The sequence below is a fragment of the Procambarus clarkii genome, chromosome 75 (genome assembly GCF_040958095.1).
Source record: "Procambarus clarkii isolate CNS0578487 chromosome 75, FALCON_Pclarkii_2.0, whole genome shotgun sequence".
NCBI lineage: Eukaryota > Metazoa > Arthropoda > Malacostraca > Decapoda > Cambaridae > Procambarus > Procambarus clarkii.
The window spans coordinates 9,583,655-9,601,907 of record NC_091224.1 but is presented as its reverse complement, the minus strand read 5'-3'; the positions used below and the strand labels follow the sequence as shown (position 1 = coordinate 9,601,907).

Below are 18,253 nucleotides of genomic sequence, written 5' to 3'. Positions count from 1 at the left end.
GCGACCAATAAGAGCATCAGAGTTACGGGGCGTTAGGTAACGGGGCTCTCTTTCAGCTGGGCATCCAGCTGTAGTGAGGCTCCTCTTGATGATCTGGTTAACTTCACTGTGCCTCGAGTGCCATCCCCCTGTGCTTTGGCAGAGTAGGCCATGGTGGCTGTACTTTTCAGCCACCACCTAGCCGCAAATACACCTATATCTGGTGTGGACTGGGGCAGCAAAGCGGAGGGCCACAGCAATTCGGAGGGCGTGTGGTGTGAGACGCGTGCCAGTTGCGGACATTGGGGTTGCTAACAGGTAATCACCTGCATGTGGGGCTGCTACTGCTGTGAGGCGAGTAATGTTGTGTTGTGTTGTTGCAGCACCCAGGCACTCTATAGTACCCTATATATATATATATATATATATATATATATATATATATATACACAACTGAGAACTCACACCCTGGAAGTGAATCGAACCCATACTGCCATACTTTTGAACCCATACAAAAGAGGATGATAGCCGAGGCTAATTCTCCATCCCCCCGCCGGCACTCTGATGGTAATCTTGGGCATGGTATTTTATCAAATCACCTCATTCTTTTGGGGCACACGTGAGGAACACAAATGCGAACAAGCCTGAACGGTCTCCAAGCATATATGCAACTGAATTTGCAACTTTGGCTGGCAGCATCCTCAGGGATGCTACCAGCTGAACACATGTTGGAGAATCTGGTAAGTTTAATAAAAAGGTCCTTTGCGGCATCTCCAAGCACCGGGTTCAGCATTTGTTTGACGTGCTGGGGCCTTAGGCCTGTAAAGCTCCATGCTGAATCTATTGGGAAAGACATGGCTGCTTTGTACACCTCAGACTGTCGAACAGTCAAGAGTTCTATGCCAGTATTGTTTTCCTTGGGATCCCTGCTGCTGTCTGGAGCTCTATATGGGTGTTTGTATTCACCTAGATGTGTTTGCGGGGGTTGAGCTTTGCTCTTTCGGCCTGCTTCTCAACTGTCAATCAACTGTATACTAACTACTTTTTTTCTCCACACCACACACACCCCCCAGGAAGCAGCCCGTGACAGCTAACTAATTCCAAGGTACCTATTTACTGCTAGGTAACAGGGGCATTCAGGGTGAAAGAAACTTTGCCCATTTGTTTCTGCCTGGTGCGGGAATCGAACTCGCGCCACAGAATTACGAGTCCTGCGCATTATCCACCAGGCTACCAGGCCCCTATCAGGGGCTTGGTAGTCTTGTAGAGCCTTTGCTGTCGTGGCGTTCCTGGGGGCAATAGTGTCATCGCTGGTCATGATTCTGATTGCACCTGTAGTATTTCCCTCTTCTATTTTCCTGGTGAGCTGTGCTCTTATTTTGTGGTTCTCAGGTGAGTTATTGTTGGTCGATCAGCGGCTGGTGTTCTTGGCACGAGGGGGGAGGCGGACCAGGTTGTCTTCTCTGGGGAATTCATTAAGAGCCCTGATTACTGAGGTTGTTAATGTCTTATCTCTCCTCAGCGGTAATGTTAGGCATGCATTCCCAAATAGTTGGAGATTGTGCCATGGTCCAGCTGTTCTAGGAGCATTGTTGACCTTTGTCAGCAGGTTGTTAAGTTTGGTGGCTGCTTGGTGACGGGCAGCCTTGGGGATGTGTAGCACGGTCCAGGGTGGACGTCGCTTTGACTGCTTCAGGCAGATTGTCTGCTGAAATAAAGTTGAGAGAGGTATTGTTCCTCGCTCCTGCAGCAGGTTGTCCATTCTCACTGCCCCGGGGCGGGCACCTAGACCCTAGACAATGACCTGAATTGACTGAATGTCGGCGGACAGTTCCATCAGCAACAAGACGGAACCGTCTGTCACACACTCGACAGTTTCCTCTTTAGTGGTCATCTTCTTGGCTGGAAGGAGGCTGTGTGTCAGGTGCAACATGCGCCATGCCTAGATGGGCAGACGACTGGTTGTCCACTGATTGCACCCTCCGCTTACCGAGTAGAGTGTAACAAAGCAATCATTACCCTCCTAGGGAGTTGGGCTTGGCCTGGCCACCGTGTGTGGGTAGGCTCTGTGTTGATGGGCGGCTGGGTCAATCACAGGTTGCAGGGTGAGGGAAGATGGCGGGTGGGCTGAGCTAGGGGCAGTTATAATGGAGGCGGCACATAATGAATGAACTAAACTAAAACGAGGGAGGCACCCGCCACACTTATTGCACACTTTCAACACTCGGGGAAATCACTAGTGCACTTTGTTTTAACACTACACTCGCCGAATTTGATTGGGAACGCATTAACACCCGACTAATATCACTGTAGGCTGCTTGAGAGCCTCCCCATCACTCCCCCCTCCCCCCGCACCCCGCCTGGGGGCTGGTGGGTGGCGGCACTGGGATGACGGTGACCCCCACCCTCAACCATACACTGTACCTGCCTCGCCATCCACAAAGCCCAAACGACGCACCTTTCTATCATATATATATATATATATATATATATATATATATATATATATATATATATATATATATATATATATATATATATATATAATATGACAATGTCAGACCACGGAGGAAAAATGAAACAGGACTGGTAACTACAGGGCGCCATTCAGGCTTGTTCGCATTTGTGTTCCTCACGTGTGCCCCAAAGAATGAGGTGATTTGGTGAAATGCTATGCCCAAGATTACCATCCGAGTTGCCGTCGGGGAAGTGGCTCAAATAGCCTCGGCTATCACTTCCTTTTGACGGCCGTGATGGTCAAGCGGATTAAGGCGCCCTGTAGTTACCAGTTGCGTTGCTTCTGGGAGTATGGGTTCGAGTCACTTCTGGGGTGTGAGTTTTCATTCACACACACATATATATATATATATATATATATATATATATATATATATATATATATATATATATATATATATATATATATAATATATATATTCCAATTATTTGTTTTACCTCATTATGGTATTACGGTAGAGATTATACAACCTTGAGCCACATGTACGTCTGAGATGACCCAGGGCAAAAACACTCGGTGAAGCATTCATATGACTATATGACTTTCAAAACCCAGAAATCTGCAAACCCACTTCGTCCAGTCATCAGCCAGATGCCTACACCTACATAAAGACCGTCTTAGCGAATCAACACACTACTGATGCTTTCAGTTTTAAGTCTCCAAACGAGTTTGTCAACTTATTGAGAGTTCTCTGGTATCGGGTGTTTGATCATCTCTAAAGCGTTGAGTCGCTCACCAAAGTGCCCGTGCATGAGATTACTGGAACGATGATGAATGGAGTTCATCAGGATCCAGAATGCAGACTTAGAAAGCTACTCGAAGCATGTACTAATTAGAATACGCCCCATTCCTAGGCTTTGATGGCTTCATGTTCAAATAAGTAGACGGTGTCGCTCTGGGTTTCTTCCTTCGTGTCCTATTCCTGATATTTCTTAAGGGTACTCTTAACCAGAAGGTCCTTTTGACATTGACCTAAAACCTGATGTCTAAGGTCAGGTTTAATACGTCTAATATGTCATGAAGATGACATATTCCTGCAGATACCTGATGTAGAACACTTGATACAGACCAAGGAGGTATTTGGGCGACATTCTGTGTTGATGAGAATGAGTGAAGATAAGCTGCCTTCTCTAGATATAATTGTCTCTGAAAGGAATCGTGATGTTTAGAAGTGAGTGCCCTAGCAGATACAGAGTTTGGTCGACACCTATGTCAACCTTGGTGTAAAGCGGAACTTGAAGGCACAGAACTTTAACCTCTACACATGAGAGCAAGTCAAAATAGAGAATATAAACGTTTTTATTATTCTAATATATAAACTGCCAAATGCAACGGTTTAGGAATAAATTGAGTAGATAAGCAAAATGTTGAATTGCCTTGATATTCTAGAAAACCTATTTTCTGCATTATCTTCTTTGAGAATTTAATCTACCCAGTTAAATTATGAGAATATCAAACAATATCATTATAAGATAAAATCATCATAAAAATAAGAAATCGCTGCCCAGAGAACTATTTAGATTAGGCGAATTTTTTTGGCTTAACCTGCAGATAACAGAAAATTAAAATTTTCTGATATCTGCAGAAATCTGTTCTGTAATTTTCTAGAAATGAAAATACTCTTGGTATGATCTTGCCGAACGAAGAGGAAATATGCAGGAACATTACAGTCTCAAATTATACGTATTTAGATCACAAACACATGGAGGTTGAAACATATATACATGTAATACGTTTAAAATAATTAATAAGCAGGTTGGGCTAATCAATAAATTAAATTTCCATTATTAGATTTTTGGAAAAATATAAATCTAGAAAACAGATCTAAAAGGCTCACACAAGGATTAAAACAATCGACTGATAGAGCGTATATGGTCTGGTTGAAATACGTTCTTCTGCCGGAGATAAATAAGACGAGCACTGAGAAACACAGTTTCCACTGAAACACAGGCAGGGTAGCCGGTGGCCGAGCGGACAGCACGCTGGAGACGTGATCCTTTGGTCCCGGGTTCGATCCCGGGCGCCGGAGAGAAGCAATGGGCAGAGTTTCTTTCACCCTATGCCCTGTTACCTAGCAGTAAATAGGTACTTGGGAGTTAGTCAGCTGTCACGGGCTGCTTCCCGGGGTGTGTGTGGTGTGGAAAAAAAATAGTAGTAGTAGTAGTTAGAAACAGTTGATTGACAGTTGAGAGGCGGGCCGAAAGAGCAGAGCTCAACTCCCGCAAACACAACTATGTGAATACAATTGGCACAACAGAAGACGGAAACCAACAACTGAAATGCTTGAGCAGACACGATTTTCACACCAGATAAAATGTAATTTCTACCAGGAAGTTGAAGAAAGACAGCTGAAGCAGCGTACCATACTGAAGAAAACACGATTGGAACGGGAAAAAATATAAGCGATAAGAAAAAATATATATTTTTACATGCTCAAAATTATATTCGAAACCTTCACTATTTTTCAACATTCACTTACAAGACAAGATTCATACACAGAGAACGAGAAAAAATGTTAAATCCTACAGGAACTATATGAGGCCATGTTAAACACATCAATAAACAAGATTAATGTAGAAGACCCAGAATGCCTTTTTTTTATGAGCTATTCCATAAGCTCGGGAACTATAAGTGTATTAGCATGAGCACAACAGACTTTGAAATATCAATTGACTACATGACCATGCACTCAGCCTCGGGCCCCGACTCGTGGAACTCCATAATAATAAAGACATGCAAAATACCTGTAGCACGAGTGCTCATTGTAGTATGGAGAAAAGGTTTGAATTTCAGAATCACTTAAATCAGCATATATAACTTTTCTCCGCAAGAATGGAAGCAATGCTATTGTTGTTTGTGATTCAGCTACTCGGAACAAAAGTTCCAAGTAGCACGGGGTATGGTAAGCCCGTAGTGGACTTCGGAGCAATGCGTTAGCTGAAATTTATGGGCAGTTCCAATAACATCACATTTATATTTAAAGTGTTGAAAGGTGTGAAAGGGAATCAAATTAACTGATTAACTAAGAACAATAAAGTTTTCAAAAGTAGGTCAACATGTGTCGCAAATTTTCGACACCCCAAATACTAACACCTAGTATAAGACAAATTATTGTGTTAGGAAATTAAATTTATTAACATTACTAACAAGTAGCGTAGTGTCGCCAAATTCTTCCTACAATACATGGCCGCTGATAACATCAGCCGCCCAGTTCCCATCAGAACAAAATATTTATATAAATCGAATTAAACCCAGTTTAACCTTTGTTTGATTTACAATGTAATTTAGATAGAAAACTATTTTAATTCATTACAAAAAATATACCTCCATTTCTAGGTAGAATTTACTGTAGCCGTGATCAGTTGATTCCGTCGACTAAAAGTCAAGAACCGAATATTATCTACGGAAATGTTTTATCTAATGACACTTCTGTTCAATAATATGAACAGCGGAAACCCGTGTGTTGATACCTAAAGTATGTTATTATGGTGTAAAATAACGTCGTAACACCTAATTAAATAGTAAGACAGATTAAAATATCATAATTTGTATGATAAGATCATGCACCGATAGGAAGCTAGAAGGCGAGCGCGCAACTCTGCTGGGAGGCTCTACCCTGTCAGCCATCGTTACTGGTGCTTTGGGAAGCTTGTCATTTAGCATAGTGAAATTTGAGGATCATCCGTGTATTAACGAGTCTTATACATTGCTGACGGCTTCATCCAACAATGAGGACACCACAGTCGGTCGGCTAAGTAATCTAGTCATCTAGACCGTGGCTCGCCGGTCATTTTTACGGACCGTTGTTTCCTGTCCAGCCCAAGTGGTTGGACAGGAAACAAGAAAGTTATCACATAATGTATTTACATGGAGGGTAGATACATTATGTATTTATGTTGTGTTGTATAGGATACGTCGTGATGTGTGAACTTGAACATCCAGAACCATAGTAGTGAAGATGCTACAGAGGAGAAGACTGTGAATAGAGCAGATATGCCGCCTCTTCTTCAGCCACCATGGGGCGGTAACATCAGACACCCCTCCCCCCCACCCCCCAACCCCCGCGTCCCGGTCGCAAAATATCCACACGATTACCATTTAAATATACACGTTAATATACACGGTTTTTCAAAGTTTCCATCCTTGTGGGAAACTTACCTGATCAGATTGTTTGGAAAGGTTAATGAATTGTAAATAATTAATAGGAGCTGAAACAAACAATCCACAATTCATATATAACAATTTCTTTATACTTTCTATTCATAAAAAGTAATAATAATAATTATAATATTACTCTTTACTACAAGCGTTAAACAGAAGGTTACATAACAATAACAGCAGTATTAAGAGATGGTTCAATAACAACAGTATTAAGAGATGGTACAATAACAGCAGTATTAAGAGATGGTACAATAACAAAAGTACAGAGAAACGGTACAATAACAGCAGTAAGAAGAGACGGTGCGATAACAGCAGTATGAGGAGACGGTACAATAGCAACAGTACGAAGAGAAGATACAATAACAACAGAATGAAGAGACGGTACAATAACAGCAGTATGAAGAGAGGGTACAATAACAGCAGTACAAAGAGACGGTTCCATAACAGCAGTACAAAGAGACGGTTCAATAACAGCAGTACAAAGAGACGGTTCAATAACAGCAGTACGAAGAGACTGTACAATAACAGCAGTATGAAGACACGGTAGAATAACAGTAGTACGAAGAGACGGTACAATAACAGCAGTACGAAAAGACGGTACCATAACAGCAGAGCAATGGGACGGTACAATATCAGCAGTAGAAAGAGACGGTACAATGACAGTAGTACGAAAAGACGGTACCATAACAGCAGAGCAATGGGACGGTACAATATCAGCAGTAGAAAGAGACGGTACAATGACAGTAGTACGAAAAGACGGTACCATAACAGCAGAGCAATGGGACGGTACAATATCAGCAGTAGAAAGAGACGGTACAATGACAGTAGTACGATAAGAAAAGTACAATAACAGCAGTACAAAGAGATTCTGAAACAAATGAAATTTAAAAATTTATTACATCAGGCAATAATACTGGAATTAAGGATTCAAAAGTTATATTATGTAAAGTGGCTTACAATACTATGTATAATGCTTGGAAATATAATATATAATGCTAGGAAATATTATGTATAATGCTACGCTAAGTTGTTTGACGAGGCGAAAAATAACAATAATAAAAGGTGTTAGGGGAGACAATGGATGCAACGAAAGATTTGATATGAATATTCACATTATGTAAATAATACTTTTTATACAAGGATGTTCTTTAAGTATATTTACGAGATTTTTATACAAATGAATCGAGACTTCTTAGTCATGTGGGCACTCCGTCTGTCTGTCCAGTCGATTTTTAACTCCTAAAACATTTCGTTATTATTGATCAGTTCTTTCTTGCTCCAATATTAATTTCCAGACCCTGAAACTAAGCAATGGCGATCGTTGAGAGATGGCCAATTGTGTCACGTAGGTATCAGAAATAAGGTCTGAAACCATGGTTCAGCAAAGTTATAGACGAATGGACTAACAACCGGTTCAACAGAAACTACCATAAAATCCTAACATTTGGGAGTGGATGAAAAAGTTCTCCGCAAGAGGCAGTGTGTTGCATCGACCATGTGCCAGACGCCCGCCTGCAAGTGATCAACGCGACTAACAAATGCAACAGCCGTCGTAATGAACCCACATAAAAAATAATATGGCTAGCTTCATGGGAACTCAACATGCTAAGACCAACCCTGCATCTTTCCTTAATAGTCGACTCTGCATGCCAATAATGCTGCAATTTCTAAACGAAGCATTCTTAAACCGATTGATGGGTTCTGGTGGGCCAGTCACAAAGTCACGTCGTCAAGCATTATTAAACTTGATTTTGTCTGTGGTTACTTCCAAAGCTTTGTTCATACACGCCTGTAAATTTCACACTATCAACAAATACCGCAAATTACAGTGTCCATGTTAGTTTTGCTTGAAGTTGATGTAACCCTAATATAAAAATGGGCTTGGTATTCTATGAACTACTTATGATACACAAATGAAGCAAAATTGCCATCCAAGGTTGGGAGCCCCACGGAATGCAAATCTATCAATGGAACATGTATTTTCATGTTATATTTTTAATGAAGGTTATAATATGAACCAGAGAAGCAATAAGAGGAACCCCGACTTACGTATGACAGTTCCAGTACAACAAGTTAGTCACCTTGCTGAATTGGCCAATGACCTCCAAATTTGGACAACCAAACTGAAATCCAAGATTTCAGTTTGAAATGATTTTCAAGGATTTCCAAACTGAAATGTAGGGAATAGATAACAACTAGGGGAGGGAAGAGATGTACGCAGCAGCGATTATGTAATCTCCTTGTTGCATAATCGCTCACCAAGTCTGGTAACCACTGCCCTGAGAAGATTTTAAAATATGGATTACTGTTTATAAAAGAAGATTCTATTATTTTTCTTTTGAAGCCAAAATATTGGGTATAAAATAAATAAAAGTAAATTATTTAATATGTCGGAATTGAATTAGTAAACGTCTATCAGAGGAAAGATATGGCTGTGAGCACTGGAGTCTATAACATTCCACGAAATGATTGTTATACAGTTTATAATGACCAAACAGACAGGGATATAAAATCCCACATTACCGACCAAATATATGGCCAAGAAAGCTAATCTTTACATAAACATGAATATGAGACCGATCACAAAATTATATGGGATAACTTTTGTTTAATTTATCCCCAATACTTTGGCTTCAAAATAAAAATGCTAGAATGTGCTTTTATAAACAATATTCTAAATTTTAACATCTCAGGACATTGATCACCAGATTTGGTGAGCGATAATGTAACAAGGAGATTATTACTCAATGCATGCACCTCTCCCAAGGACACCTGAAGTGACACTATAAAAGCCGTTAATGCCGTTATTCTCGCATCAGTTACAGCCCCCTCCTATGCCACGTAAGTCCACTACGGGCTCACCATAGCCCGTGCTACTTGAAACTTTTGTTGCGAGTAGCTGAATCTAAAACAACAACAACATCGTTATTCGCGCTCACTGCTGAAGAGGATCCTGGGTTGGGATCGAAATATACAGTTTAAGTTTCCTTGTCTTTTCAAAACAGTGGGTTATGGCATCCTGAAACGCCAAGACAAAGTGAAAGACACCACAATAATCACACACACCGACGATCGTAGGAGGCTTCTTACGCTTGAGGCTTCTTACGCTTGAGGCTGTGTTCATTCGGGAGCTGACACCATTAATCAATATCCAGATGATTTCGACATCTAGCATACAGCTGTTCGATGGTCCTCCATTGATCCAGAGGGAAGATAAAAGACCTGGCGGACAACATGAATCCAGAGTCAGGCAACAATCACCTCACCTTATCCATCGGCACTCCCGACAATTAAGATTAGGTAAATTGTAGAGTGAGGTGTACCCACACCTAAATGTCTAGTTTTCTCCTTGTATGAAAGTTTTTTATACAAGAAACTTTGAACATTGATACAAAATTCTCCTTCTAAAACGTTTTTCACCTGTGTTTTTGTTTGTTTTTGTTAATCCTTGTGTCATCTGCTATTCTAACCATTGTAGTCGCTGTGGATTTTGCATCTAATGCAGCTGCTCTTTTAGAAAACAGCAATTGAAGAATGGGACACACTAGTAAACACTGTGCATCGTTACTGCCAGCTTGCACCAGTAACCGGGTTCTTTCTGTTAACGTGTCTTAAAGCCTCTTCTTCTATGATCCTACACCAAGACAACAGTAGGTTCTCAAGAATTGACAGTAGCAAGTAACAGTGCAATAAATAGAGGAAAACAATACGCAATTAAACCTTCACCAATATATTATTTATAAAAGTATAACTACACATATGTACACTGTGTCGTTTTCACCCAGGACACTCAATAGCTTAATGGTAATCACCGGCGAGTTCTCCTTCCTCAACATGGGCCAGTCCAAACACCGTATCGTCATGATGTCCCAATCCCCACATCTGCTCTCCAGAAACACACTAGCTGAGGGCTTCAGTAACAAGCTGACAGGGGTCTCAAATAATCACATACAGGGGTAGCTAACACCCTGGCAGAAGTCTCTAGAAACCCACTAGCAGCACTTCTCAGCAGACGAATACTACTGTCGTTTCGTAACTCCTCTTGGCCAAATCCCGGGAACGTCGGTCCATACAACACTACACAAGTCAAGCAGCTAACACACCGTTACTACCGACGGCAGCCACTTTGTCCTCTCACAGGACCAAGTCAGAAGTTCTGGACTCCCCAAGATGAACTGATTTCCACAGCGTAATCGCCTCATCACGTTATCTCTGTGAACATAAAGTTCATTAACCAGACCAACAGTTTACTGGGTGAACTTAGGATGGCACCCTAAGCACTTTCACTTTCATCGGGGAATTAAAATTGTAATCAAATGCACAACCTAGATGGTCTTAATATTGTTAAGCCACCCACCAGAGATTCTCAACATCGACCTCACCTCCTAACTGAGGTATGAAACAGGAGTTTTTTACAGACACCACACCTCCGTCAACAGATGGCATTGTCTGTCTCTCACCTAATGCCTTGAAATTGGAATGCAGGTCCATAGAAGATGTCGAAATCGCCACTCCAGCAACGGTGCTTATACAGTAACAGAATCTATATCTGCCACCAAGATAATGTTATTAAAACAAGAATAAAAATAGTGTGCTAAAAGAGAAGTGGCAAAGAAACAGGAGATAAGGAAGAAACCTCACCTCCATTTTAAACTTTGACCCAAATATCACAGTAACAAGGTTATCACAAAAAACGAACTCAGTTACACGCTCACTATATCCTGTGCTATATGGACATTTCGTTCTGAGTAGCTAAATCTAAAACAACAACAACAACCATGTATTACAATACCACCAATCTAAGTGACCAAGGAATGCTTCACGGAGCTACGGCAGTGCTTCAAGTGCTACCAGTACTCTCACTACACCAGAGAGTGCACCGAGCGAGCGCAGAGTTCTACGCCCAGAAGCACCACAATATTGACTGCACATCCTCACCCCAATGCTGCCTGTTCTGCAATGGCACACATTCTGCGGTCTCACCTGACTGTCTCCTCTGGCAGGTGGCAATCCAAACGATGACGGCTATCGCTTCCTCCACCACCACCATACCTCGACCAGCAAACCCCCTCCTGTCCGAATTCCCGATCTTACTCCGAAACTCCGTAAACACGTGACTCTCTCACCACCGCCCGGCCCCTGGGGATGCCGCACCTAGCTGACTGCCCCACCCTCTGACCTCACCACCACCGGCCCAGCCTGCAGCCTCCACCAAAATCACCATTTTATCCGTCCTCCTTTACATCGCTGACAAAATGGCGGGCAACGACATTACCCATTACATCCACGTCACCAACAAGCTGCTCGTTGCGAACGGACTTTCAGCAGCTGCTGTACCTGATGACCTTCCAGGTTCCACAACTGCTACCGGACCCTCTGCCCCGGAGACCCCTGAGCCGATCCCCCAGAGAACCCTCACCGTCTGGCTACAGCGACTCCGCAGTCCCCGTGCTTGTCCCCCAGACAGGATTCGCAGCAGTACAGCCTACCAAGACGACGAGGCCGACTTCGAAAACGAAACCAAGGAAGCCGACCACGGTGACTCGACCGACTATGATTCTTCAGTTGACTTCATCAGCTCTCCTGCCCCTTATGCGGCCGCCGGGCACCATCTTCTCCTTCTGATCCCGCACCAGCACCAACTAGACTGACAGGCTCCCATGCTGCCTCCTCTGGGTATATCCGATGTTATCGCGCACTTCCAAGGACACAGCGTAACTCCATAATCCACGTCTACTGGGAAAACAAGTGCAGGGAAGCATGACGGATCTTTCGCATGGACGTCCCTTAAGAACGCCTCGACCACCTTTGCGACTACGACACCTTGATGAAGGAAATTCGACCTGACAACCCCATCGGGGAACAGGGATTAGGAAACCAATCCTCTTGTAACACCCGGACATCTCTCCCTAGACACACTAGACTTACTTGGATTGGATTGGCTTGTCCACAGACCATATCTCCACATCCCCAGTATCAGCTATTGATAGTGGTAATGGCTCCAAAGCGCCTCCAGTTACAGGCTCAACATAGCCCATGCTACCTGGATATTTTGTTCCAGTAGCTGAATCTAAAACAACAACAACAACAACAATATCCATGTAAATTCAGTATACCTGTGTCAATTCAGGGTGACCGTCTTGAGGGTGTCACATTGTTGACGAAACGTCGCACAATAAAAATGGAAAGATTAGGTGATCTAGTGTTTCTTCACCCTCCAGATGGTAGAAAGTATTGTGTAGAATGTACATATCAAAAAGAAAATTAATAATAGTCACAACACTTTTGTGTTTAATGACATGTGTATTAACATGAGACATATTAAAATGTTCAGTGAGAAATACCTCACTTCGTTTTGCCCTTTGCTCTCATCCGTTCCTTCCCTGGTCGCTCATAGGCATTATCCACTCTTTCCCTCTGCTTCCTCTATCTCTTCCTTCACCCGCTAGGCCCCATTCCCTGTGTCCCCCAATCTTCCCCCTGCTTATTCCCTCATGAAGCCGTGAAATAACTGCATGTGCCTCTTCGATTGTTGTTCTCATACTTCTCCAAGATTGCGGCTCTCATCTTCTCTCAGATGGTTGTTCGCCTCTTCCCTCCCCACCCCCGCGGGCCTCCAGCTTCCCCCATCCGCATCATGACCCGGGATTCCCCAACCCTCACCATGACGCGGGCTTCCTGCACCCGCATCATGACCCAGGCTTCCTCCACCCGCACCATGACCCAGGCTTCCTCCACCCGCACCAAGACCCGGGCTTCCTCCACCCGCACCATGACCCAGGCTTCCTCCACCCGCATCATGACCCAGGCTTCCCCCACCCGCACCATGACCAGGCTTCCTCCACCCGCACCATGACCAGGCTTCCTCCACCCGCACCATGACCAGGCTTCCTCCACCCGCACCATGACCAGGCTTCCTCCACCCGCACCAAGACCCAGGCTTTCCCCACCCGCACCAAGACCCAGGTTTCCTCCACCCTCACCATGACCCAGGCTTCCTCCACCCTCACCATGACCCAGGCTTCCCCCACCCGCACCATAACCCAGGCTTCCTCCACCCGCACCATGACCCAGGCTTCCTCCACCCGCACCATGACCCAGGCTTCCCCCACCCGCACCATGACCCAGGCTTCCCCCACCCGCACCATGACCCAGGCTTCCCCCACCCGCACCATGACCCAGGCTTCCCCCACCCGCACCATGACCCAGGCTTCCCCCACCCGCACCATGACCCAGGCTCCTCCACCCGCACCAAGACCCGGGCTTCCCCCACCCGCACCATGACCCTGGCTTCCCCCACCCGCACCATGACCCTGGCTTCCCCCACCCGCACCATGACCCAGGCATCCCCCACCCGCACCATGACCCAGGCTTCCTCCACCCGCACCATGACCCAGGCATCTTCCACCCGCACCATGACCCAGGCTTCCTCCACCCGCACCATGACCCAGGCTTCCTCCACCCGCACCATGACCCGGGCATCTTCCATCCGCACCATGACCCAGGCTTCCTCCACCTGCACCATGACCCAGGCTTCCTCCACCCGCACCATGACCCAGGCTTCCTCCACCCGCACCATGACCCGGGCATCTTCCACCCGCACCATGACCCTGGCTTCCTCCACCCGCACCATGACCCAGGCTTCCTCCACCCGCACCATGACCCAGGCTTCCTCCACCCGCACCATGACCCAGGCATCTTCCACCCGCACCATGACCCGGGCTTCCTCCACCCGCACCATGACCCAGGCTTCCTCCACCCGCACCATGGCCCAGGCTTCCTCCACCCGCACCATGACCCAGGCTTCCTCCACCCGCACCATGACCCAGGCTTCCTCCACCCGCACCATGACCCAGGCTTCCTCCACCCGCATCATGACCCAGGCTTCCTCCACCCGCACCATGACCCAGGCTTCCTCCACCCGCACCATGACCCAGGCTTCCTCCACCCGCACCATGACCCAGGCTTCCCCCACCCGCACCATGACCCAGGCTTCCCCCACCCGCACCATGACCCGGGCTTCCTCCACCCGCACCATGACCCTGGCTTCCTCCACCCGCACCATGACCCAGGCTTCCCCCACCCGCACCATGACCCGGGCTTCCTCCACCCGCACCATGACCCAGGCTTCCCACACCCGCACCATGACCCAGGCTTCCTCCACCCGCACCATGACCCAGGCTTCCCCCACCCGCACCATGACCCGGGCTTCCTCCACCCGCACCATGACCCGGGCTTCCCCTACCCGCACCATGACCCAGGCTTCCCCTACCCGCACCATGACCCAGGCTTCCCCCACCCGCACCATGACCCGGGCTTCCTCCACCCGCACCATGACCCTGGCTTCCTCCACCCGCACCATGACCCAGGCTTCCTCCACCCGCACCATGACCCGGGCTTCCTCCACCCACACCATGACCCGGGCTTCCTCCACCCACACCATGACCCTGGCTTCCTCCACCCGCACCATGACCCAGGCTTCCTCCACCCGCACCATGACCCTGGCTTCCTCCACCCGCACCATGACCCAGGCTTCCCCTACCCGCACAATGACCCAGGCTTCCTCCACCCGCACCATGACCCGGGCTTCCCCCACCCACACCATGACCCAGGCTTCCCCCACCCGCACCATGACCCAGGCTTCCTCCACCCGCACCATGACCCGGGCTTCCCCCACCCGCACCATGACCCGGGCTTCCCCCACCCGCACCATGACCCGGGCTTCCCCCACCCGCACCATGACCCGGGCTTCCCCCACCCGCACCATGACCCAGGCTTCCCCCACCCGCACCATGACCCGGGCTTCCTCCACCCGCACCATGACCCGGGCTTCCCCCACCCGCACCATGACCCGGGCTTCCTCCACCCGCACCATGACCCGGGCTTCCTCCAACCGCACCATGACCCGGGCTTCCTCCACCCGCACCATGACCCGGGCTTCCCCTACCCGCACCATGACCCGGGCTTCCCCTACCCGCACCATGACCCAGGCTTCCCCTACCCGCACCATGACCCAGGCTTCCTCCACCCGCACCATGACCCAAGCTTCCTCCACCCGCACCATGACCCAGGCTTCCTCCACCCGCACCATGACCCGGGCTTCCCACACCCGCATCATGACCCGGGCTTCCCCCACCCGCACCATGACCCGGGCTTCCCCCACCCGCACCATGACCCAAGCTTCCTCCACCCGCACCATGACCCAGGCTTCCTCCACCCGCACCATGACCCAGGCTTCCTCCACCCGCACCATGACCCGGGCTTCCCCCACCCGCACCATGACCCGGGCTTCCTCCACCCGCACCATGACCCAGGCTTCCTCCACCCGCACCATGACCCGGGCTTCCTCCACCCGCACCATGACCCAGGCTTCCTCCACCCGCACCATGACCCAGGCTTCCTCCACCCGCACCATGACCCAGGCTTCCTCCACCCGCACCATGACCCAGGCTTCCCCCACCCGCACCATGACCCGGGCTTCCCCTACCCGCACCATGACCCAGGCTTCCCCCACCCGCACCATGACCCAGGCTTCCTCCACCCGCACCATCTTCCAGGCCCAAGATAATCACACGCCATATTTTACTCTGTGAAAGACTCGGTTACAATGGCATATGGGTGTTTAATATTGATAATATTTCTAAAACCTTTTAACTCCATGCACTGCGAAAACCCCTGAGCACCGAGGGCCCCCGTGCACCCAGTGTCCCCGTGCACCGACGGCCCCCGTGCATCGAGGGCCCCCGTGCATCGAGGGCCCCCGTGCATCGAGAGCCCCCGTGCAACGAGGGCCCCCGAGCACTGAGGGCCCCCGTGCACCGAGGGCCCCCGTGCACCGATGACCCGCTAACACGAAGGTTAACTGTGAACTGAAAGTTCTATTAACAGACATTTGCATTCAATCAAATTTAATAATTGAGGAGATTAAAACTGTTAATATCACACTTTTTCCTTAGACCAAAAGTTTTCATTTTATTATAGATGATCATTATATATAAACTATAGTTTAAAAATAAGATTCCGTGATCTCGGACAATGCTCATTAGGACCTCCAGGATAAATACATTGTCAGTGGTCTTATTGATTATATAAGCCAGGGGTCAGGGAGCCTCCGACCTACTTCATGTGAGGCTGCCTTCATGCCTGCAGTGAACCACGTAACCCACTTCTTGTGTGGGGTGTCTTCACTACGGCCCACCAGGTGCCCTGATACACTCAGCCCACCAGGTGCCCAGTGACACTCAGCCCACCAGGTGCCCTGTGACACTCAGCCCACCAGGTGCCCTGTGACACTCAGCCCACCAGGTGCCCTGAGACACACAGCCCACCAGGTGCCCTGAGACACTCAGCCCACCAGGTGCCCTGAGACACTCAGCCCACCAGGTGCCCTGAGACACTCAGCCCACCAGGTGCTCTGTGACACTCAGCCCACCAGGTGCCCTGTGACACTCAGCCCACCGGGAGCCCTGAGACAGTCCACCAGGTGCCCTGAGACACACAACCTACCAGGTGCCCTGAGACACTCAGCCCACCAGGTGCCCTGAGACCCACAGCCCACCAGGTGCCCTGTGACAATCAGCCCACCAGGCGCCTTGAGACCCACAACCTACCAGGTGCCCTGAGACCCTCAGCCCACCAGGTGCCCTGAGACACACAGCCCACCAGGTGCCCTGAGACCCTCAGCCCACCAGGTGCCCTGAGACCCTCAGCCCACCAGGTGCCCTGAGACACACAGCCCACCAGGTGCCCTGAGACACACAGCCCACCAGGTGCCCTGAGACACATAACCCACCAGGTTCCCGGAGACACACAGCCCACCAGGTGCCCTGAGACACACAGCCCACCAGGTGCCTTGGGACACACAGCCCACCAGGTGCCCTGACACACACACAACCCACCAGGTGCCCTGACACACACACAACCCACCAGGTGCCCTGAGACACAGCCCACCAGGTGCCCTGACACACACAACCCACCAGGTGCCTTGGGACACACAGCCCACCAGGTCCCCTGAGACACACAGCCCACCAGGTGCCTTGGGACACACAGCCCACCAGGTGCCCTGACACACACACAACCCACCAGGTGCCCTGACACACACACAACCCACCAGGTGCCCTGAGACACAGCCCACCAGGTGCCCTGACACACACACAACCCACCAGGTGCCCTGAGACACAGCCCACCAGGTGCCCTGACACACACACAACCCAGCAGGTGCCCTGAGACACACAGCCCACCAGGTGCCCTGAGACACAACCCACAAAGTAGCAACCTGTGCTCTTAAAAATAACGTCGCTTTTGACCGTTTACCAGTATGGCCGAAAGTGGACGTAATTTGATAATGAAAAAAAATGAAAATAAATTTGGGATTTTTTTCAGCAACAGTAAGTTAAGGGTCCTCTGATAGGTTAGGTGGGCAGGAAATTCTCATAAAGTTTCAAAACGTTATGAAAAACGTTAATTGAAAGGTTCCTTTTCTAAGCTTGCCGAGTAAGCCGGACGACTCAACAGAAAACGGAACAGTACGTCACTTTTGTGGGTCGATTTCATTTCAAATAACGTCCAAATTTGGCCATAGCGCGCATACGAGCG

The 18,253-nt window shown here is 48.0% G+C and overlaps 2 protein-coding genes across 2 annotated transcripts; both read right to left on the bottom strand.

The window, feature by feature from the left end:
• Positions 1 to 6,818: 6,818 nt before the first annotated feature.
• LOC123771787 (uncharacterized) lies at positions 6,819 to 8,033 on the bottom strand. The gene is made up of 2 exons (XM_045764517.2): positions 7,956 to 8,033; positions 6,819 to 7,526 (listed from the first exon to the last, which is right to left on the bottom strand). Exons 1-2 carry the CDS (start codon positions 8,031 to 8,033, stop codon positions 6,819 to 6,821), a joined length of 786 nt encoding a protein of 261 aa, XP_045620473.2.
• A 5,631-nt stretch (positions 8,034 to 13,664) lies between these two features.
• On the bottom strand, positions 13,665 to 16,208 carry LOC138356990 (uncharacterized). Its single transcript, XM_069313521.1, has one exon. It carries the CDS (start codon positions 16,206 to 16,208, stop codon positions 13,665 to 13,667), a length of 2,544 nt encoding a protein of 847 aa, XP_069169622.1.
• Positions 16,209 to 18,253: the final 2,045 nt, after the last annotated feature.